The sequence below is a fragment of the Galleria mellonella genome, unplaced genomic scaffold (assembly GCF_026898425.1).
Source record: "Galleria mellonella isolate WM207_F2 unplaced genomic scaffold, CSIRO_AGI_GalMel_v1 utg63, whole genome shotgun sequence".
In the NCBI taxonomy this organism is placed as follows: domain Eukaryota; kingdom Metazoa; phylum Arthropoda; class Insecta; order Lepidoptera; family Pyralidae; genus Galleria; species Galleria mellonella.
In genome coordinates, this window is record NW_026442130.1 from 4058747 (window position 1) to 4081081 (window position 22335).

At 35.1% G+C, this 22335-nt stretch overlaps 2 protein-coding genes across 2 annotated transcripts in view; one reads left to right on the forward strand and one right to left on the reverse strand.

The window, feature by feature from the left end:
* LOC113521810 (uncharacterized) overlaps nucleotides 1-14691 on the forward strand; it is a 32353-nt gene extending 17662 nt beyond the window's left edge. The window contains exons 2-4 of the mRNA XM_031910025.2: nucleotides 9371-9462; nucleotides 10000-10729; nucleotides 11085-14691. Of these exons, the coding sequence (XP_031765885.1) occupies nucleotides 9371-9462; nucleotides 10000-10729; nucleotides 11085-13669 (3407 nt within the window). The 3' untranslated portion in view covers nucleotides 13670-14691. The remainder of the gene's footprint in view (nucleotides 1-9370; nucleotides 9463-9999; nucleotides 10730-11084) is intronic.
* Nucleotides 14692-14842: 151 nt separating this feature from the next.
* On the reverse strand, nucleotides 14843-22251 carry LOC113521759 (activating signal cointegrator 1). The gene is made up of 12 exons (XM_026907412.3): nucleotides 22015-22251; nucleotides 21800-21924; nucleotides 21159-21338; nucleotides 20467-20585; nucleotides 19769-19917; nucleotides 19396-19559; nucleotides 18186-18361; nucleotides 17293-17456; nucleotides 16730-16851; nucleotides 16059-16155; nucleotides 15664-15761; nucleotides 14843-15012 (listed from the first exon to the last, which is right to left on the reverse strand). The coding sequence occupies exons 1-12, from the start codon at nucleotides 22080-22082 to the stop codon at nucleotides 14924-14926; spliced, it is 1551 nt and encodes a 516-aa protein (XP_026763213.2). The 5' UTR covers nucleotides 22083-22251; the 3' UTR covers nucleotides 14843-14923.
* Nucleotides 22252-22335: the final 84 nt, after the last annotated feature.

The following is a 22335-nucleotide window of genomic DNA, read 5'->3' on the forward strand; positions in this document are numbered from 1 at the left end:
ACGTAACAAAGTATATAAAATTATGACATAATATTACATCATACGATAATAATAAAAAAATAATTAGACTAATTTCAGGAATAAATCTAGCTTTCTTTTTAAGAACCAGATATACGGAAATAATTTGATGCACCTACCTACTTATAATACGGAAGAAGATAAAATATATATCTTCAGCTACCCACTTATATAATATACTTTTTATAAACATAATTATAATTAACAAAGGGAGACTTTGTACAAAAGTCGATTGCTTTACAAAAGTCGAGAGGTACCCCTCTGTCCCATTCTTGTTTCTACCATGAAGCAGTTGTGTTTGCACGGCTGTGTTTCGGTTTGAAGGGTGGGATATGGCGTGCATTTACAGGGTACAGAGGAATAACACCTGAGTCCTCAGGAATGGCAACGCATGGGGGGTATCATAGGCGAAACAGTATACTCTGTTATATCCATGGTACTGCTCATGTCTATAAGCGACGGTAACCACTTTCCATCAGGTGGGCTTTCAGCATGTTTGCCATTTAAGTTGTATTGTAAACTTCTCATTGGTGATCCGTCAGCATAAACTTATAACGCGGGCGGGGTTACCATTCCATCATCATCCATAAAAACAAAACTATTATCGTAAGCCAGAACCCTTACTAATCGTCATAGATGACATCGTAACCTTCAAGAAAAGAGCATATTCCTTTTTATAAGGCCGGCAGTACACCTACTCGTACAATGCCTCTGGTGTTGTGGGTGATCATTGGCGGCGGTAGTCACTTATCATTAAGTGAGCCGCACGCTCGTTTGCCCCCTGTATTATAAAAAAAACAGGTGTATAACGTTATAAGAATAATAATAAAAATTGTTTTGTTCAAGTAAACTAAATGATAGGCTTTTTGAATTGTAATATTTTGTCTATGAATCTACCACCCAGTTCGGGATGCAATTTGAGCTAAGAACAACGGGCACGAAACTCGGCTGTTGCTTTTTTCAAATTAAAGTTACAACAAAAATGTAAATGGATAAAAAGAAAAAAAAAGAAAAAAAAAACTACAAAGCTACAATCAATCACAGTATTCTTGAAAAGATCAGTTCAATAATACTGTGATTGACAACGCTTGTGGAAGAGTGCTTCAGTCCAACAACAACCTACAGGGGAGAAAGGGATTGTTAGTAATGGAGACTGAGAATCCTATTGCTAGCAATATACCCAATCAGGTCGACCTCCTCGCGGTTCCCCCTGGAAACTATCATGGTTAATTCCTGATGAATTCATCATGATGGGCTAACTGGCCTGTTTTCATTCTCATCGATCATCCTTCACTGGTGCTCCGCCAGCGTATCCCGTTAGCGCAGGCGGGGTTACCATACCATTTTCATTCATCAAAAAAAAACAACAACCTACAAGAAGCACTCTTCCACAAGTATGACAGAGAGAGCCATCGTTGTGTTAACTATATTATAGGAAGACCAACGACCCGGTCCACCACGCTACCATCTAACTAGACATTATATTGAGAAAATGAAATAAAATGTCTGCAAGATTCGTATGATAGTATAAATACTTACATTGCATGATTATTTGCTGCACCATTAAAATTATACTTTGTAAGTGAAAGATAAACCAACACGCGTGGATGAAGACTGGAATAATTACTTAAAACGGCAACACATGGTCATAATTAACTGAACGGACAATACATTAGAAGACTGTATAATTTTATGGACAAGATAAAGAGAAAATTTTTAAGACGGTACCAGATTATTTATTCTTATGTCGGTTTTACTAATGTTAATTAGATTTTAAAATAATTATAGTAAACATCTTACCACTGGATACGATTTTTTCACCAGATAGAGGAAATTAATCTATTAAGTTGGGAGAAAATTATTGTTAGTGATGAGGATCTAACAGCCCCATTGCTAGTGATACACGCTATCAAGTCGATCTCCACGTGGTTCCCCGTGAAAATCATGTTGGTTACTTCTTTATAAATTCGTCACTATGGACCAACTAACTTGCATTCATCCTCACCTATCATCCCTCACTGATGCCCCGCTAGCGTATATCGATAGCGCAGGCAAAATCGCCATTCCATAATCATCCATTAAAAGAACCTACTAAGTTATTACTTTTACGATTGAGTCGCATAAGCAGAATCTAAATACTCTAAAGATTTATTTATTCATTTATTTACCAAAACTTAACTACAACAGTATGAAGGGCACTAAGAATAGTAAAAATATTATATAGAAGTAATAGATAATATTTATAATTGTTGAATAATAACTATCGTGAGGCATTATCATTCCACTGTCCACTGCTGAACATAAGCCTCCCCCTTGGAGGGTTTTGCCAGTAGTTGCTACGCTTGGCAGGCGGATTAATAACCGCAGTTAGGTTTTAGTGATATTTTAAGAGGGACGCTGCTGAGGCATACTGTATAGTAATTTTACTAGTTCCCACCTTAATAGGAGCAATATACATGATATATACAGGGTGTCCCTAAATTCAATGTTCAACGGAAAGTGGGTGACAGAGAACTATATAACACCCTTGTAAAAAACATTTTAAAATATCCAAGTCAGTTTTTTTTACGTTACAAGTATTTTACTGTAGCCGGTGAAATATCAGACACTGACACGGGACATTCTATATTAATATATAGCAATATTCATAAATACACAATATTTATGAGCGCAGCTTACAATCACTATTGATTAATTATTACTTTTATACAATAATAAAAAATAATAATTAAGTATATTGTTAAGCAACTTTCAAAACGAAGATGTCTTCAATTCGTATGATTTTTTTTATGTTAGTTACACGGGCTATGTGGTCCCGACATTTAATAGACCATCCCTTCCCACGAGTGTCGTAGGAAGCGATTATAAAACTTAATGGTCGAGGAATAAGCAGCACCGTCTTTCTTAAAATATCGCCGGAGTCTAACTGCGGTTGCCAATCCGCCTGCCAAGCGTGGAAACTATTGGTAAAGTCTCCCAATAAGGGGAGATCTATGTTCAGCAGGGGACAGTTAATGGTATCTTCTCCGATTTTGATAAATATTCCTGCAATTATTTCGAAAATTAACTGTAATTTTCATGTCAAGAGCACATTAATATTGCCGCGAAACACATCACAATTTTTCTTGGAGCAATTCTTAAATTTAATTCTTACCTATGAAAGCACATATCATACTCAAGTTACGATTATATATCCAACTTGAATATTATTTGTACATACCACATGTGACATGACTGCATAAGTTGAGAAAAACCGAAATCATGCTTAAGTTATATGTCGCCATCTTTTGTTTACGTCAACGTCTATGACAGCTTCATTGTCTATGGTATTGTTCCAGTTGTTTACTGCCAACTATGCTTGGCCATATAGTAGGAAAATTGTCAACTACCTACCTGGTTCTCACCATATTACATAAACAATAACCATGACTCAACATTTAAGGAACCATAACAAACAATGCTGACTGCGGCAGCCATCAAGTCACGTTAGAAACCAGTACGTGACTGCGTATTGGACAGCAAAATGAAACCCGTGCACCGTGGACACGCAAACACTAGAAAGTGATACCATACTGACGCATACATATATATTATTACTTGATGATTTTCTAACAGTTTTTACTTTAGATTTCTATGCTTTTTGTCATCTAAATAAACCTCCATAATCATATGAATATACAAGTTTTTACTTGCGACTTTGTTACCATAACCGGGATAAAATGTAGCATAGGTAATTGCCTTCTCCATTCCAAACTACTAATATAGTATTATATTATCTGTGACTATGTAGGTACATATCACGATTAATAACGATTAGTTCAACCTATAAGGAGCCAAATGTAATAAATACATTTAAAATAAAACTGCACACAGAGAGATAATCATAGCCCAATGGTAGGTATGATATGGTAAAGATGCTAAATTCAAATCCAATCGACACCTAAGACTCAATTAATTTAAAAAAAAAAATTTAGTAACTTAAAACGGCAAACAAACTGACGACCCTCCTGATCGAAAGTAGTAACCATCGCCTATAACCATGATCAACATATTGTATCGTCCATGATACCATTCATGCGTTGCTATTCCTAAAGACTAAGGTGTTTTTAATAGATGATAATGACAATGAGTGTCATAAAAGGCGATTAAGAGAACTTATCGGTCGAGGGATGGGCAGCAGCGTCTAAATAGTCTTAACATTAAATCTAAAATTGACTGCGAGACTTCAAATTATTTTATTACGCGTGTATCATGTCTCCATAATTATAGAAAGTGACACAGCATTGTCGTATATCTAATACAATTAATGTCGTACCTCCATATGCCATCTAAAGGCTTTCTAACATTGAATTAAATTCCACTTCTGCTCGAACTGTTGTAACCTGAATTTTATAAATTGACTCATTGACTCGGCAAACGTTGTTTTACCATATACATTATTTCGAGAACTATACATGAAAAATTATCCTACTACAATTATTATATTCTCTATATCTATTGCGGCATATAAAAAACTTGCGATTAAAAAACAGAGGTTGATCGTAAAAGCGTGAAAATTTGAATTTGTATGTTTCAATGCTCAATCATAGTAAAATGAAAAAAAAAATTTACAAAAATTAAAAAAAAAATTGTGGTAGGTCACCCTTATCATTGAGGGGTATGAATAGATGTTGGCCGATTCTCAGACCTACCCGATATGCATACAAAATTTCATAAGAATCGGTAAAGCCGTTTCGGAGGAGTTTGGTAACAAACACCGCGACACGAGAATTTTATATATTAGATAAGTAGGCATTTTACTTTTCTTTTTCAATGGATAAAAATAAGCTAACAGCATATCAGCGTGACAACAATGAATGATAAAATAATAATGACGAATTCAGTTCAGTTTTACAATTTAATCGCGATAGTTTCCAAAATCGTCCCTAATGTTAAGTGAAAAATATCAATATTTCTATTAGACTTAAGAAATTCATTGTAAGTATTGTCGGTATATTCTGACTTTTTTTTAATGGGTGATAACGAAATGGTAACCCCACCACCCACCACCCATACACAAATGAGGATCAAAACAAGCCAGCCAGTCGTGACGAATTCCATAAAAATTAACCAAAATGGTTTCCAGGAGAAACCACGTAGAGGTCGACCTAATATGATATATTGTTAACAATGGTGCTGTTAGATCCCCATTACTAACAATCCCTTTCCCCCCGCACATTATGACTAGTGTTATAATAGGAAGTATTGTTTGTACCTAAAAACTTGAAGACAAAATCATTATAATTAAGATTACGAAATTAGAAGGAGGTATTGCAATTTAATAGAGGAACGATATTAGGGGAATGTAACTGATAATGAACAATATCAGAAGGTCATTTTTCCAAAATCATATGTGACTGCAATGCAGCCGCAGCAGCAGCAGTGTTTTTCAAAGTGTCGTTCGCGACCCCCTGGAATGGTAACCCCGCCTGCACTAACGGTATACGCTAGACGACCCCCTAGGAGGTCGCCAAACCTCTACAAAGGAGTCAGTTTCGCAAAGTAATAGATATCTGTTCTAGGTACTTCTTTAAGTATTCGCATCGCTCACCATCGACAGGGAATTCATCCCCACACGCTTAGACTTAAATGGTCACGTACAGTTCGGTTTCAAAAGATTTTTTTCCGTGAACGTTAAGGCTGTAGAATAAGTTTCCTGCCGAGGTTTCCCCTAAAGACTACAGTGTGGGGTTGTTCAAAAAAGATATATTAAACTTTCTTCAAGCCACGCAATAAAAATGTATTATTTATTTATTTATTGTATTGAACGAATACCTAACTATGAAAATAAATAACAATGTACGGATTTGATATTTGTAATATAATGAAATGCGTACCTATAGGTTTTTTTAATAGATGATAATGGAATGGTAACCACGCCTGCACTTATGGTATATGCTTGCGAGGCACCACTGAGGGATGATAGGTAAGAATGAAAAGGCAGGTCAATTAACCCATCGTGATGAATAAACCTGGACGGTGGTTTCCAGGGGGAACCACGTAGAGGTCGACCTAATAGGGTTTTTTGTTTTTTAATGGGTGATAATGGAATAGTAACCCCGCCTGTGCTATCGGGATACGCTGGCGGAGCACCAGTGAAGAATGATAGGTAAGGATGATGCAGGTCAGTTGGCCCATCGTAACGAATTCAACAAGAATTGTTCACGATGGTTTGCAGGGAGAACCACGTGGAGGTCGGCCTAATAGGGTATATTGCTAGCAATAGGACTGTCAAACTCCATTGCTAATAATCCCTTTCCCCCCTGACCTGATTCGGTATATTGTTAGCAATGGAATTGATAGTCTGCATTACTAACAAACCCTTCCCCCCAGGTTAGGAACTGCGAAGGGTAGGAAGTCGCAAAATATTTTTACATACTAAGGGAATCGCACCATTAAAAAGATTGAAAAACACTAGCATAGAGGGTCCAAATTATAATATTTAAAATGCTCATTGTAAAATACAAGACTACGGTCCATGCCACATAGTTTCTATGAATATAGAGACGAGTATATATATTAAATTTATCGTTTCACTCCGGATTCTAAATTAACACCTAAATATATTATTTCGCTCTCTTTTAGTATAATCAACTAGAATGCTCGAGAAAGTTCATTTCCTCAGTCATACTAATTGCATCCAGAAATACCGGTTATTATGTAAAATTACATTTCATTCAGTCCATTAGAACATTTTCTACGTCTAATATTATAGGAACGCATTAGACCATGTAATAACAAGTAAAAGATTATCCCGGTTTCTCAATTCACCTGTATTTTGTACGTACGCGACCTTTTCACCAATTCGAAATCGACTTTGATAATTCCTTTGCAATAGATAGGAATACTTCCATGTTGATTTTGTCACGGCAGCAGTCCCTGTTTATAAGGTTCCATACCAAAAAGGTACAAAGAACCATTATGGTAGGACTTTGTTTGTCCGTCCGTCTGACATACCGTTACATCTCAGCAACTTCAAATGTTATCAATTTACAATTTGGACCAGTTTTACATATCATTAACCCGCACATATTGGAATGAAAATAATATTTTTATTTTCTTTGCTAGGGGGTTCAAAACGCATATTCAAAATCCAAGTGGGGTATCATATGAAAGGGCTTCATTTGTACATTTTAAAACTGATTTTTATTTATTTTTATGCAGCGTAGTTTTTAGTCATAGTCAAAAATGTAAAAAAAAAATCCCACCCTCCCTCTACTCAGTATAAATGGTCGACTAACCTACAGAGCTCGATAAGAAGAAATGAAAAAGGCCTCAGGATTATTCATTAAACCGTCCTAAAAATTAACCCCCCTATTAATAAAAACTAAAACCTTCTACAAATATGTTTTGACTTATTTTGTCACTTTTTCAAATTGGATTTTTTTTATGTATAATAATGGAGTGGTAGCCCCGCCTGCGCTATACTGGCGGGGCACCAATGAGTGATAATTGATGAGGATTAAAAGGCAGGACAGTCAGCCCATTGTGACGAATACAATGATAAATTAGTCACAATGGTTTCCAGGGGGAACCGCGTGGAGGTCGACCTGATAGGACATATTGATAGCAATGGGGACCAACCGCCCCAGTACTAACAATCCCTTTCCCCCTAATTGGAAATCTAACTAAAAACCGAAAGAGACAAAACTATTCAATAACTAAAATAGATTTGTGGGTAGAGGTTTGACGTTTTTACGAATAAGGCGGTAAAATTGTTATTTAATATTTTATTGAAACTATTACGTTACAGACCATTAGGAACTAAATTTAATGTAGTTATAATTGCTCTCTATTCTCAGGTAGTAAAGTAACGTCTGCGATTTAAATATGACGTCAGTTTTAAGTCATTTTAGGGTCGGTCACTAAAAATCGACGTCAATGTGACGAAAAATTACTACCTCGGTTATGGACTTAAATCCATACGGCACGTGTCTTTGGGATAAAGTTTTCGTGTTGGAACTACATTTGATATTACAATTAATATTACAATCAAATTAAAATATTAAAGAAAAAGAGAGAAAGAGAGACTGGGAGTTGCGCTTCAGAATTGACCACTGCTTCACCTATGGAGTCCTATTTTTCTCATTTATTGTTTTAAAATGACAAAATAATAGTTATTAGAGACATGTTAAAACCATAGTATGGCTTTCCCACGAAAATCGAGGTAATAAAACTTAATTCTATGGAATGGCGTACCTGTGAAACTTTTTATTCGTCTGTCCGTACATTGGTAATGACATTAAAAGCATAGAAAGTGTGACATAAATGTGATGACGGTCGTCGAATGATAGGTGCTATTAATTTTAAATTAGCCACAAAATAGGTACATTACGGTCCATTGTTTAAAGTGAAAATTGTACTTTGTACTTACATTGACCTATGTAGAGTAAACGGTTTATAAAAAATTACATTTTTCCAAAAGGCGTCAAGTCCGAGTGGTGTACTATCCATATATATTTATAAATCACTAGCTTTTTCACATGACTTCATCTACTTTCCGGAATATGTTTAATAACCGGTATAATAATTTAAAATTGCGTTCCACAAATAAAAACGACTTTAATTATGACAAAAAAATAAACTCCTAAATCGATTTTGATAAAATTTCTATGGTGGTTAATTGTATTTAATACGTTTTGAATTTTTTTCATACCACAAAGGTGGCAAACGGATATACTAACTGTATGTTGGTAAACGGTCACTGTAACCTATAGACACCTGCAACATTAGATATGCCATTTGCGCGTTACCGACGCTGAAGAAACCTTAATACCTTTTTTAAAAACTCTATACAGTAGTCTCTAAAGAAAACCTCTGCAGGGAGCTCATTCCACGACCTAAGCGCTAGCAGGAGAAAATTTCTTCGAAACCGCACTGTACGTGACCATTTAGATTCAAACGTATGAGAATGACTTTCCTGTCGATGCAGAGCAGTGCGATGATAAAAGTTGGCTATGGGTATCACTTCACACACACTCACAATTCCTCAGCACACAATCCCTTAAAAAAGCGGTAGGGACACGCAAAGGGAGGGAAAATGAATCAATTATGTATTAAATCCCAAAAAAATATAGATATTCTATAATTACTTAATTATACCTTAATTTTCTCACATTCAGGATAAAGAAATGGGTTATCTATAAATATGTATCAACACCAAACGAATTATATTCTTGTATAAATTCATACTTATTCAATTTCTTTTTATTCTACCAACTTGTAATTTATTTGAAACAACAGATGAGCGTCATCTATTAGTTAACTTGTAATGTTGTTTTTTTTAATATAATTAACTCATATATTTCTTCAGGTTCGCGCCTATGGCTGGCCGCAGTGGCGTTACAAGTACTACTGGTGACGGCCAACGGCAAACACCACCGACGGTCAATGCCCACACAAGCGGTAAGAAAATATTCCATTATTTATTATATAATACTGAAAACCAAAAGTCCGTGTGGTCCCGGCATAGAATAGGCCACCTCTTCTTTTCTTGTGGGTGTCGTAAGAGGCGACTAAAGCAACTCAATGGTAGATGGATGAGCAGCAGCGTCTCTCTTAAAACAAAAACTGACAAAACTCCCCTTATGGGGAAGGCTTACAATCAATAGTGGACAGATGACGTCAATACTGAAATGATGAAATATAACTGAAAACCAATCGCCGTATAATATTAAGTTTATTTTTTCTAAGTTTGTCTTAGCTACATGTACGTGGATTTTTTCTTATGTAGAACAAGGAAAGTTGTGAAGCAGCCTACCTAAATATTGCATTACGTAACAGTCTTAATATAATGAATTTATTGAGATAGATGTTATTTTGCAAAAGACCTACAATCAATTTTCAAATTTTGGCAGTGGTACGCATTCTGATGGTAAGGGAATTAAACGTAATAATTCTAATCAAATAACCAGTCAATATAATTAATTTCTTTCTTTCCAGACACTGCCAGTTTCGAAAAGCGGATGGAGACCAGTACTTGGCTCAGGTGGTCTCCTGTATGGATCATACGGAAACCCAGCGCTTGGCGGACCTTCATACAAGATACCTGTACCTGTTCTGGACTTGTATCCATCTTCGGCACGTCCGGTATCTACGAGAGATGCGACAAAACTGACGTCTATAGCGCAATCTTACCGTCCAACTACCCTCAGAACAGTATCCTCCGCGGCCCCCTCTCCTCCCTCAAATCAACCTATTAATTCGTACCACAATCCCTTCGCTCTTCCCAACAACGGCATCACATACAAATATGTACAAAATTTCCCAGTAGACAGCGTTCTCATTAGAAACCCTCAGAACCCTTTCGCAGCCAGGCCGATCTTCTCGAAGTATCCCACAAAACTCAACCAGGCATACCACAACAGCATGCTACAGCAGCTGACGCACGTGCAGCCCGTTTATTTTGGGCAATACCACAACAACAAACCAGTGGATGTCTTTGGAAAGCCAGTCGAAAGTTACGTGAGGCCGACTGACCCGGTCAAACAATCACACGGCGGTACTGAGATCTATAAGACGGAGGTATTTAAACTTCCTGACAGCGACACTGCCTCTCAATCTGTCAGCCAACAAGTGAAGACGGCACAGCAGCAGTCATTCGCCGCAACTTCTAAGACTCCATACTCTCACTTCTCCTTTAAAGACTCTGTTCTTCCACCAAGCATTTTAGGTAACGATAATTGTTTTTATCATTATTTTTACAACTTAAGTTTAGTCGAGAATTTGTCTATCTGTATAGACTATAGCTGAACTAATTTCAAAAAACTTTAATATTAATAATGCTCAATTCCTAATTTTTAAATATCTAATTTAGTAAAACAAATATATGCTCACTATTATAATCCTTATTGGGATGATCAGAAGCATTTGTCAATTGTTGTCGTTGTGGTAAACGTAACTTTCAATATGTTCATATTTTAGCGTGTTTATGAAAATCTGACGTGGCAATACGACATCATAGCGTTAATTTATATTGACTAAAAATTCTTATCTCTTGTAATTCATAATATTTTCTTACATTTCAGGTACATTTGGCTCGTTCGGTGTACAATCAGTTAAAGGAAGAGATCCAATTTACTCAACAACCAAAACTACGCATTTATCTCCACAACCTACTAAACAGACTATCTTTAATTCATTTAGTTATACTCCAACATATAAAACCACCCCAACATTTAGCTCCACTACACCGAAACTACAAACGACTTTTAACCATTTAAATTTCGGATCAAATTTTAATGATTATAAAAATATACCCACACAACAGACAAAAGTATCAGTTCCTGTGAAAATAGACCCTAACGTTGGATCCAAAGGTAGTTTTAAACCAAGTCCACAAGATCCATTCATCAAAAATCAAAACGATGTTGACAACAAACCAGTTATAACAACTTACAACCCAATACTATCAACAACTATATCAAGTAATTATTTCGACTACAATTTCCCATCACACCATAACACACCAATTCAAACCAAACAAGAGCAACCAACGTTTAGTTATGAGAAAAAGAAACAGAAGATACACGATAGTGTAGCGGCTGGCGTAAACCAGTCATCCCAGCAATACGTTTCACCGCCTAAAAAACAAACCACAAATTCCGTTATACCCAAACCGACTTACGAAGTGACAGAAACTACTGCTTCCGACGACATTATCACTCACTCGTTACCACCGGCTTGGACGTACGACCACCTGAAGTCGACTGAACAACCAGTAACAAAACCAATAAGTCATGACATATACATTAAACAAACAACATCTGCTGTGCCAGATCTACCCGAAGAATACGCAATAGTAACAGAAGCCGAAAAGGCCTATGACAACTCTTTGAGCTACGATGGCCAAGTCGAATCTCAAAGTAGGCGGCCCCTAGGCGATGACTTCGAACCTATCGGCAAGCATAAGCTTAAAGACTACTATTATAAGGTATCTACTTCATCGTACGATGACTATACTACATCGAGACGCACGAAAAAACCAACTGAAGCATCTCCAGTAGACGTAACTACAGATTTTAATATAATTAAAGAAAGTAGCAATGAAAAACCGGCTGATGCTTTACCAACGCTTCCACCTAATAAGCATTTCAAACGGCCAAATCAACAAGAACCACTTGACAAAGACAAAATACGAAAAAGGATCAAAAATCGAAGACGTCGTCCACCAGTAAGTAATCACCATAATAAGGAGGAAACAACAAGTACGACTACTACACGTAAATTTGTCCATTCTACCACAGAATTGCCACAAACTACTGAAGCAGAAGAAGTGCATACAATTAGACCTAGGGTCCGACCCCTAAAATCAAAACCACAACCTAATCTAACAACACCTAGTGTCACAACAGATTTAACAACTAGTGCGTTACCAACTCTGTCACCTACAATCCCCACTATATTAAAAAAGAAACTCGCACGGAGACCGTTAACTACAACAACGGAGAGGACTGAAACAACGACTCAATTATTTAAAGATTACGACAATAAAGATTCCTCCATAATGAAAATCACAAGCCGCCCTCAATTTCCTAAAATAACTTCTGCTTATGATTATAAGAATGCTGATGTACCAGATTACACACACAAACAAGACGAAAAAGATACACCGACAAGTGACGTCGCTGTCAGCCTTAGTGATGCAGCGCTGCACAGCACACCTGAGGCAGCTAACTCATTCGCTTTTCATAAAGACGTTAAACCAATAGAAGCAATAGATATAAGAGACACTACAACAGACTCTACAAGAATTACTACTGATATTTCCTATGAAACTACAACTAATCGACCAGAAGCATCTGAAAATTCAGGAAGAGTACAAAGACCAAGACTTAAAAACAGATTTAATCGTCCCAAGTTCAGTGTCAAAGATTACAGGAATCGACTCAATTCAACCACGAGTACTACAGAAAAATCGTTAGACTCAACAACTAAAGTGAGATTCCCTCAACGAAAAGTACCAAATAACGACAACTACTTCAACAGCGAAGTCGAAGTGACTACGGAGAGGAAGAAATTTATACCTAAAGATCCACGCCATAAGATTAACAATACAGAATTTAACGAGGAAACAGAAAAAGAAATACACTCTTATAGACAACCAGCTCGACAGAAACAAACAGGAGATACAACGGAGGCAGCGTCACAAAAAATATCCTCTAGAATCCGTAATGGACTACGACGGCCAAAGCCAACAGAAGAAACAACTGAGAGTGTAAGTTCCACTGTAGTTCACAAAAGACCCTTAAGAAAGAAAATTAAAGATTCTGATACAGGCGAATCGGTGCAAGACGTGAGTGTTACTGAGACTACTGTACATTATGATCAAAAGAACGACATAACGTCGGAGAGAACCAGATCGGAAAGCGCTATTATGAAAATCGCTGACAAGAAACACCAAGATCATCATTTGGAGCACTTGTTTGAGCATTCCAAACGAGTTTCAGACCTAACTTTGGCAGCGAGCAAGGACTACAACACACCTGGTATGTTTAAGACGGTATCTTCAAACAGCAGACGGATACCAAATTACTTTACAATAGCAACGGACGACCCCATTCTACCCATAGAGGCGTTCTTTCCGCAACTGAACCAAAAGAAGGAATCATAACGTTCCTAAATAGTTAAGTTATTGAAAACCAAATCTTTCCAACTGCCAAAGCGATATAACTTCTATAAAGTTTTCTTGTACTAACATTATTTAAGCACAAAGATGAATTAATATTTCTAATGATTTCTAAAGCATACGGTGAGAAGTAACTCCGCAGAGACGATTTCTAATAATGTCGATTTAGAAATCAAATTAGTCTATTTATACAAAAGCGATTGCATTTGATTAACTATCACTGTATTTATATAAGACTGTACGTGTATATTCCTTATTAAGTGGTGCTCATTATAGTATAGGTAAACATATCTTTTTAAAGTAATAGAATACAGGTGTACATAAGTTTTTGTGATTTTATCTGAAATTTTTTGACATTTTCGAGGCTAAACTAGGAATTGGGAATTTCAATTCAGTTTAATTTACAGACTATAACGTCAATAAAATTTTCGGAAGGACAAATCGCAGATATCTTGTAATATTAAGCTCTCTACATATAATATTGAATAACTCATACATGTCATGTTTGGATATTTAGATAAACACATGTTTCTGTATCCAACTTTTGGGATCCAAAAGTAACCCCGAAATTTTGGTATGAAACATAATGAAATGAGGCTCGTAGACGAAGTGGCTGAACCATCGAAATTGTACAATTTTGTCAGCATATTTTTCGATGTTTTAATATTAAATTTTTAATTAAGTTCTTGTTTTGTTTCCATCTAATATTTCGGAAAAAATTCATGGTATGCAAGCTGATTCGTACTTATCGAAAAATATCACAAAAATCGAAGTAACAACTGTTCTTTATTATAAATCAAGTGACAGTAAAAATCTTTATAACTAGTATCGCCCGCAATATCTTGCACTCCGCACACCTCCAAATTAGTGTATGTGGGCTTTAGAAATAATTTGTTAGACTGCAAAAATACTTCTTATTAATATGGTCATTAAACTCAATATTTAATGTCAAATATCTGGACTCATTGTATGAGCATTCATTTCTGTGCATGTGTATTATAATATATTTTTATTTGTATAAATGAGTGATTATGTGTGTTGTCAACAACATCAATGTGTTTGTATGATTTTTTTTTGTTTAATGTGAGTCGGTCGAAAGAATAATACTTATAAAATATTTATATAAAACATTAGTAGGTAATTGTGTAAATAAATATATTTCTTAACAAAATTAAAAGCTTTTTATTCAATATTCTCTTACACAATACATGAGTTAAGGTAATTGAATTCATATAGAAATTAACCAGCATTTACTTCTTCACTTTGAGATTTAGACATTTTCTGAATACATTTGATGGCTGCGAGATGAATCGTCTTGTCCAGTGAATCTGCGAAACAAAGTTTTTCATAAATATCTAAACGATATTATAACAACGAAAGTTTTATTTGTTTTATAATGGATAACCTCAAAAAATACTTATATTCTTTATTGCACCAAAACATACAGTAATAATAACAATTAGAAACAAAGGTGAACTTATCTCTGAAAGAGATCTCTTCCGGTTAACCTAACATAATAACATAGGAAGTAGTAAGTGGGCAGCAGTAGTGCAAAACAGAAAACTTATTCTATTTTTAAAACTTTTCCACCTGTAGAAAGGTACTTTATCAGCGAATTATATGCACTATATTTTAATTAAAAAAAATGTGCAAATCCGGAGTAATTCACTGGTTATTTATGTATACTTATATTAATGATGTATTATATAATCTATCCAAAGGAAGGCATTATAGGTTCAAACGTCGTCTTCATGGCAGCCTCTATTAAACTGTTGCTAATACCACCAAGCTATTATACTTTTCAGCTCTACTTTGTTTTAATTCGTTTAATTGGAGGAGGTGAATGAACAATCTGTTGAACCCATCACAAGCAACACTGGCCTGTCAGTTCTAGATCGAATTAGCATCGTCGGGGTTACCATACTATATTTATCCATTAAAAAGGTATCAAATCACACAATATTTTTAATCATACTTACATATTTTATGCTGTCCCTTGACCGGAAAACGTAGCCTCAAACTGATGGGGTTTGAACAAATAAACACGTACGGACTATCGCTCTCACCGTCTGGGTATCTATTGGTATGGATAAATATTGAAATTTAGAGAAACATTCCATACAGATTGCAAACATTTTTAAGATATATTCAAATAAATAAATATGTTTTAATAGAAACTCTAAATCCAAATTTAAACGCAATCAGTTAGGCTATATTAGCTCTAATTTGATTTAAAAATTCACATGTATGTATATAACATGCATTTATGACATCTAAATCAATAAAATGACGCTTTAAGATTGTTTCGTTCCCCACCTAATATAAAAATTCTTTTGATATTATAGCTAATATTGTAAGAATCATTCATACTTACATTTTCTGATATTCTTCTTGCGGCAAACAGTCGTCTACACTAACGCATCCCAGAAGGCACCCAGTCGGGTAGAAGCTAGGGAATTTCAGCTGTTTATCTATAAATAAAATGAATATAGTTTTTAGGTTTTTAAAGTTACAAACATGGAAAATATATTATCAAAACGTAATAATAAAATATGTAGTATCAGTGTAGGCTTAGTTTATTAAGTTTATTTAAACATAAATTTACGTAGAAGTACGAAAATTTTAAAGGTGAAGCCCTTTTAGCTTCTATTTACTATGCCCCATAGGGTCTTTACTGATTTTAAGTTCTTTTGTTAATATTTTAGAATGCTACAAATGCATTAATAATAATCAAAGACTGATTACTAATAAAGATGGTTTCCCATACCAGTGGTGGTCGATCCTTCAAATCACATATTGGTAATCGTATGCATACTAATAATAGCATAATTAAAATATTTTCAGTTTATTTATCCGGCTCGAAGGACCATATATTAAAGAGCTTATGATAAAACATCGGCACAGTACAAATGATAAATAAAAACTATGTGTAAATATTAGGTATATGTTTCTTAACGTAATTCAGTTTTTCAGATTCTCGATTTACCGCATAAGAGACTTAGCTTAATGACAAATTTCTAGTAGTAATCATAAAATAGATCTTACCCGGATATAAAACTCTGTACTGGTTCTCTATCGCCCTGATGACGTTTTGATCAGGAGGTTTCACAGTGGACGCGATCCACAGCCGACCGCGATGGTTGGTATACCACGTGCGGCCCTCGTGCCTGGGTGTACCATTATTGTTAATGAAAATAATAAAAATCTATAGTAATAATACTATATCCAGAATATAAAAAATAATCTCTTTCGGCATGTTGAGCCGTTAATCGTCTATTATTAAACATAACTCCGTGCTCCGTCCATAAATCTTACTCACATGTATGTCATTATCACCTACATATAGGCTATTAACTGTCTACTGCAGAATATAGGCCTACGCTTGGCAGGCTGGTTTCCAACCGCAGTTAAAGTTTGGTGATATTTTAAGAGTAACGTTGCTGCCTATCCCTCGACCATTAAGTTAATTTAGTCGCCTATTACGACACCCACAGGAAAGGACGGGGTGGCCTATTCTATGCTGGGACCGCACGGCAAATTATGTCATTAAATAAGGGGTTTGTCACACTTAGGCATCTTAATACTATAATAATAATACTCAAACTCACAACTTGATCCCTTCAACGAGTAAAGAGGCCCAGGGTTGATGCATGGAGAGACAACGGCCGGTGTCGCTCATTTCCTGCAGCTCAGCGTCTTGTATGCGTGACAGCTGGGGCCCTAAATTCTTCAACGCTGATGCATAGCCTTTATTCTCCACGGTCGGATCGAACTGTCAAAAAACATTAGTCGAGGATTATGATAAAACCTTACATAATATAGTATATAGATTGGTAATGTAAAAAAGAAAAAGCCTTATAAAGTATATGTTAGAGCGAGATAGAAAAGTACGACCTACCTACAGAATATAAGCTCGAAGCTAGTTTGGCGGGAGTTTAAACAAAACAAGTTTCAATTATTTTTACGTTTTAAGTTAGAATTAGTTTCAAGTGAATGTAGTTGGAGAGAACTAAGCGTGTTGTACCTGGATATAACATAAATTAGGAAAAATCCACAAAATAGCACATTTTTTTACGTAATTACGTTTCAAACATTTATCTCGCTATATGCAATATTATTAAAGAACTACAAATATTTTGTACAAGAATTGGTAGAAAAACATATCTAAATAAACCCAAACAAAGACAATTAATTGACACCCAGTGTAATATAACTAATAACGTAACCCATTACTATGTCATTATTATTATAAAAACAAATACCTGTAGCAGCGGGGGGAAAGGGATTGTTAGTAATAGAGTTTGATAGCCCCATTGCTAGCAATATGCCTTATTAGGTCGACCTCCACGTGGTTCCCCCTGGAAACCATCGTGAATATTTCTTGTTGAATTTGTCACGATGGGCTAACTGACCTACTTCATCCTTCACTGGTGCCCCGCCGGTATATACCGATAGCGCAGGTGGGGCTACCATTCTATTATCATCGATAAAAAAAAAATACCTGTAGCAGCGGTGCGTTGACCCCAGGCGCCACGTCCCGGTCGCCGGGGAGCCCCGGAGCGCCCACGAACGCGTCCGGCTGCAACCACTGGCTTGCTTGCCCCTCATCACTCATCTGCCTGATCTTTTCCTCGTCCACCTCGTAATCTATCGTATTATCCTCGACAACTTGACGACCTGTATGTTTACCAGAAATGTACGTATGTTCAATGAGGAAATAAAACCATATTACTAATGTATGTGAATGCAGCCCGAACCAAAGACGAGGACATCATAGTTACAAAGTTACGAATCATGAATCTTTTAACGACCCTAAGTAGTTTTTTTTTTATTTTTTTTTTATACAACTTAGAATGGCAAACAAGCTGACGGCCCACCTGATGGAATGTGGTAACCGTCGCCTATAGACATGAGCAGTACCATGGACATAACAGAGTATACTGTTTTGCCCATGATACCCCCCACGCTTAAGTAATATGTAGGATCCAATAAATATGCTTTTTTTCATCAGGTCGATCTCCAAGCGGTTCTCCATGAAAACCATAATGGTTAATTTTTGTTTAAATGGTCAGTATAGCCCAACGAACCTGCCTTTATCTACACCTGTCATCCTTCACTAGTACCGCGCCAGCGTATACCTATAGCACGGGCGGCGTTACCATTCCATCTTCACCCATTGAAAAAAGTACCAATATGAAAGAATTTCTATCAGATTCAGAAATGTCAATAAAATAGTAATTTCGCGAAAATTTTAATTTAAAATATGAGCTTTAGAGATAAATGTATAAAAATTGCGTTTCAGAATCCTTTCCAATTTCAGTTAGTGCACTGCAGACTCGATAATTTAATTGGTGTTTTACAAAATCGCGTCTAAACAGCCAAATCGATTTAAAAGAAAGACTATAAGATTTGATTGATTTACTACCATACATAGGTGTATTTGGCGCAGGTGGCAAAAGACCATTCCTTATGACGGTCTATGGGAGAGGTCTATGCTAAGCAGTGGACAGATAATGGCTGAGATGATGACGATGAAAATCACCAGAATTTTTTGGTGTCTCCCAAAGAATATGAGCAAAGTTTCTCAAATATATATCCGATATAACCCGTGCTCCTTTTTAAGGAATTGAGCCTTCTCTAGAAAATAATCTTAAATATATTAATAGTTGCATATACATACTATGATAAGATCAATAAAATTTGTCACTCACCAGCAAAATCGAATGTCATCTTCTTATGGAGGCGTGACGAGTGCTTCTTCTCGTGCAACTCCTGCTGGTACTTCTGCAGTTTTTGTTTCTCGTTCGAGTTCAACCACACGCTGTTTACATTGAAATAGTCGCTGTCGTCATCCGTCACCCGGGTGCGGCGTTCACTATACACAAGTATACAACAAATATTTATATAAATCTTCAAAATCTTTAAAAGATGAATATTCTATTGAGTAAATTATGTTTTTAACACTGAAAAAATCTGTTCTCAATTGTATAAGTATATGTAATATTACTTCTAAGTTAGTATAAATAATAATAACTCTTCTAAATTAGTATATATAGACAAATATTTTTACAATCTGTTTCTAACCTAGTTCTGTCATATTCGAGCAATTTATTCCTATGAGACAATGCCTCTTCCCAGCCTTTGGGTCTGCTCCTTTCCAGGAGTGATTCCATCAGCTTAGCACTAGCTTTTGTCTTAGCATTAATCTCTTTCTGCTCTTCTGGTGTGCACACCTGTATAAATAAAGCAGATATGAATAGATCATCAACTAGTTTTTACCCGCAAATTCGTCTGCATGATCACATTTTTATTACTAAAAAAGTACTCACGTCCTACTCAATCCCATATAGTGTATGTATACCAAATTTCATGACGATTGGTTAAGCCTTTATGATACTAAGAGAAAACAAACCTCACTTTCATATTTAAAATATTAGGAAGGAAAAGATTTAAAGTTACGCATTTTTATGAATATTATTATATTATTCGAAATTTTCGGAACTAAATGTAATGCAATTTTAGTTGAATAGTACCTACATACTTAATTTTTTATTATTACCCATATTTCATCATGGAACGCAGCACTTTCATAAGTGGCTACTATTTACCTGTAATCGTATCGCATTCCAAATTTAAATAATCATCAATTAAACTGATTAAATTTAAATTTGATTAAAAAACAATAACCTTTACATATTTTTACACTTTTTATTTAAAATTTTAATTATTAGTAGAATAAATAAAATATATGTATCTTTTACTTAAAAGTAGCAACAACTTACAAGATTGCCGCAAAAAAGGCACGGCCCCGAGCCCTCCTGTTTACAAACAACTCGGCCACACTGCAGGCAGTTATTAACTAGCTCATGTTTGGACGCTTGACAGTCACAGCGGTGGCGACCTACAAATAATAAATGTTTCGTTATTACAGCACATTTATACACAATAGAAGCTACAGATAACGCTCTATGTCGAGGTTATATTGACGCCAAAGAAAGAGCTGAGTGAGGCCTGTAAAGATCCAAAGAAGCTTCTGTGCTTCTGGACTAGCTACACTAGCCATGACTCATACGCATAATGGCCCAAATGAGAGCCTCAGCACAGAAAAGGATTTCCAATTTACATTTTAACAAAAATTTTTCTTTATGTTTATTAATTTTACATTTGTTTCTTCTAACAATCAAAGGACTTTGTTGGATGAATTAAAGTTACAGTAACAGACATTAAAAAATCATTAATCCTAGATAGACTGGTTACTACAAACATTGGTCAGCAAAAAGTAAATTTGTAGATTTAACTAATGTAAAAAAAGGTGTATCTTAATCATATGTATAATATTCATTTGGAATATATGTCCTTAGTATTAATATATGTCCACAGTTTTTCTTAAAATGAATACAAGTAGTCTATTAATTTATGTTACTTTTATGATACTTTACTAATTCAGAAAACACAATGCCTTCAATCTACTGACCTTTCAACAATATAACCTGAGCATTTCTACCCTCTTGAGAGTACAAATTAACAAACTTGGTCTTCTTTTTGGACTTGGCCTCCTCTTCTTTCTGAGCTGATGGAATCTCTACCGGCACAGATTCCTGCTGCTGTTTGCCCTTTGATATCTTCTTTTTATTCTGTTTTGGTATAGAACTTCCTAAAATTATTTTAAAATATCTACTTAATATAAGTGTGTGCTTGTCTTTTCTAAAATTATCATATGAAGAAGTCCTTACAAGTACTCAATACACCTATAGTGATATTTTGATTTTTTATGTTTGTCTTTATTAGCAAACACTTTTCAAATTACTAACTTTGTACAATTTTTTTTTTATTAAGATTGAAATTAATTGCTGCATGGTCCTACACTATTTTTGTAAATTAATTCAAGCCTTAATTACCTATTCAGGTATTAATATACTGAATACAAAACCCCATTAAAAAAAAACTAGATCATCAACTGTTTTAAAACAGTCCCATGAAATGTTTGAAATAATAACTTACAAAATTCAAACAAAATTAAAATTTAGATTACTTAACAATTAAAAAATCCTGTTTCCAGAGTATTGCACAATCTCATGTAAAAAAAAAAAAAACAAAAATATAGGTTACACTTACCTCTAGGTACAAATTTTTTTTTAGCCAATTCTAAAAAGAATTTTTTATGTTGAGTATTATCAAAATCTAACAAAGTTTTCATATATTCATTCAAATCAGTTTCATTTTCAATTGACAGAATGTATCTGGAAAATTAAAAATGAACAATAATAAAAAGAGATACTTAAAGACACTGCAAAATACCAAAGCCAAATAAATATATTTTTTTTACTTACTGTATTAAATCTTCCGGAACTTGAAAATTTAATATAGTAGATAAATTCTCACTTATCCACTGTTCCATTTTAAAATAATAGCTGCTGAAAATTAGATATATACCTATTTCTGAATAGTTGTTTGTTGTGAGAACATTTAATTTTATAATATAATATTGTTTTTTAAAGAGACGAAAATATAATTTTTTTTCTCTTCTAACCTCATGAAACAGATAAACAGAAAAACCAGCTAAATAGTCAACTACGCCAGCTGATAATGACATTGACAGCAAAATTTTACGTTTTTAAGTACCTGCAGAACGACATATTATATTTAGTCTA